Source organism: Rhagoletis pomonella, unplaced genomic scaffold (genome assembly GCF_013731165.1).
Source record: "Rhagoletis pomonella isolate Grant_MI unplaced genomic scaffold, Rhpom_1.0 Rhpom_scaffold_24807, whole genome shotgun sequence".
Lineage (NCBI taxonomy): Eukaryota > Metazoa > Arthropoda > Insecta > Diptera > Tephritidae > Rhagoletis > Rhagoletis pomonella.
Window position 1 is genome coordinate 1 of NW_023483291.1, and position 1,680 is coordinate 1,680.

Sequence of the window (1,680 nt, forward strand, 5' to 3'; positions counted from 1 at the left end):
GCAACAGCACATGTGGCTTGTGTGAGCCGGGTTTGCTGATCGAGTCGCCACGTGAAAGTAACGTCACTCCTGGCAATACAATTGTGCTATCCCATCGCGAGCAGTTGAAGATGCTGCAGAAGAAGTATGGCTTGGAGAAGGAGAGTGCGTGAAGATTATACAGGCTTAAATATATATATTAAATCTAATGTACATAATATTTTCGATCGTTTCAGAATTTGTAGAGGCTAAACAAAATACGGGCAGCTATAATGATCGTGCCGCAACAAGACGCATACAAATCGGCAGCTCAACTGATGGCGAGAAAACGCAAACAGCTTCGATTAATACGTAGGCACATCTTCGCAACATTTGTTTTAATTTGCATTTTTTAAATCTAATTTTTTTTCTAAATCTCTTCCTAACTGTTTCTAGTGAGATATCTTCCGAGAATAAAGGTTTCAAAATGCTCTCTAAACTTGGTTGGAATAAGGGCGAAACTCTGGGCAAGGCTAATGATGGCTCAGCCCTCTTAGAACCGGTGCGTTTTTGTTGCAATTTTAAATCACCTGCACTTACTAATTGTACTTTTTTTTCTGCTTAGATCAAAGTCTCGTCAAATGAAGGTAAAAAAGGTTTGGGTTGTGCAGAGGCCCCTTCGGGTAGAGTAGCCCTTTCCAACGCTGACAAGCGTAAGATTTCAATTCGGCAGAAGACACAGGCACGTTATCAGCAAGCCGACATTTTCGGAGATAGTGAAGATAGTTCTTAATGCGTTAAATTACTTATTATTCATGGCGTTGTGTTTAAAATAGTTTAAATAATAAAGCAGCAGTTGTTATAACAACTCATATGAACAATGTGCCTCGCGATGTAACTGTGAAATTTAGAAAAAATACGCTTTTCGGCTATGAAATCTAATTCACCAACGTACATATTCACGCAAGAAACATTACCATTAATATTTCACTAAATACATCGCCGATTACGAGACTTGTTGAGAGCACGACTGTCGCTTACCGCAAAGAGATGCATTATTTGCCAAGGACTGTTACTGCAGAATTCTCCAAAACTTTTAGTAAATGTTTTATGGCGGTACAGTAAGAACCGGACCAGGTAATTTTTGTTTTATTCAAGATTTGTTTTTTCGTTTTGCTTATTTTTAGATATGTAGATTATTTGTTACTTTAGTGAAAGAGGAAAAGCTCAACCAGCCACCGACGGAGCGCCCTTCCGTACCTGCCGTCCGTATCAACATGAAATTGCTGTTGATAGAGAGAAGCAACGGCTACGTCACCGTCATGCGGTGGAGAGTTTTCGTTAACATGAGCTGGTTGAGCTATTATAGGTACATTTAAATATTATTAAATGAGCGCATAATGTTGCGCCAGAAAGAAGAATCCCGTCAATATATTTTTTTGAGACTTCGCTTGTTCAGAAAGTGGAATATATTTGTGGCAAGGAGGTAACACGAGGGGTAGTGCAACGGGGTTAGATCATTCTCACGACAGCCGGTTCTACATTCCCACCACAGCCGGTTCTAACGTCCATAAACCTGGCTGACCCAAGTCGCCAAAAATCAATAAAAATTAGCTAGGAATTAGGTGTCTTTTAGGTGTTAATTAGGGCCTCCAAAATTAATTTAGGTGTTCCTTTGGTTTCCGAGAAATTCGCAAAAATGTGTGGGTCAGCTAGGTTTAC

The 1,680-nt window shown here is 39.9% G+C and overlaps 1 protein-coding gene across 1 annotated transcript; it reads left to right on the forward strand.

The window, feature by feature from the left end:
* Nucleotides 1-5: 5 nt before the first annotated feature.
* LOC118732674 (angiogenic factor with G patch and FHA domains 1-like) lies at nucleotides 6-843 on the forward strand (the record flags this gene model as incomplete). Its single annotated transcript, XM_036461802.1, has 4 exons — nucleotides 6-144; nucleotides 216-330; nucleotides 415-520; nucleotides 584-843. Coding segments are annotated over 4 exons (528 nt in total), but the record flags the coding sequence as incomplete, so codon positions are not given.
* Between the last annotated feature and the right edge of the window lie 837 nt (nucleotides 844-1,680).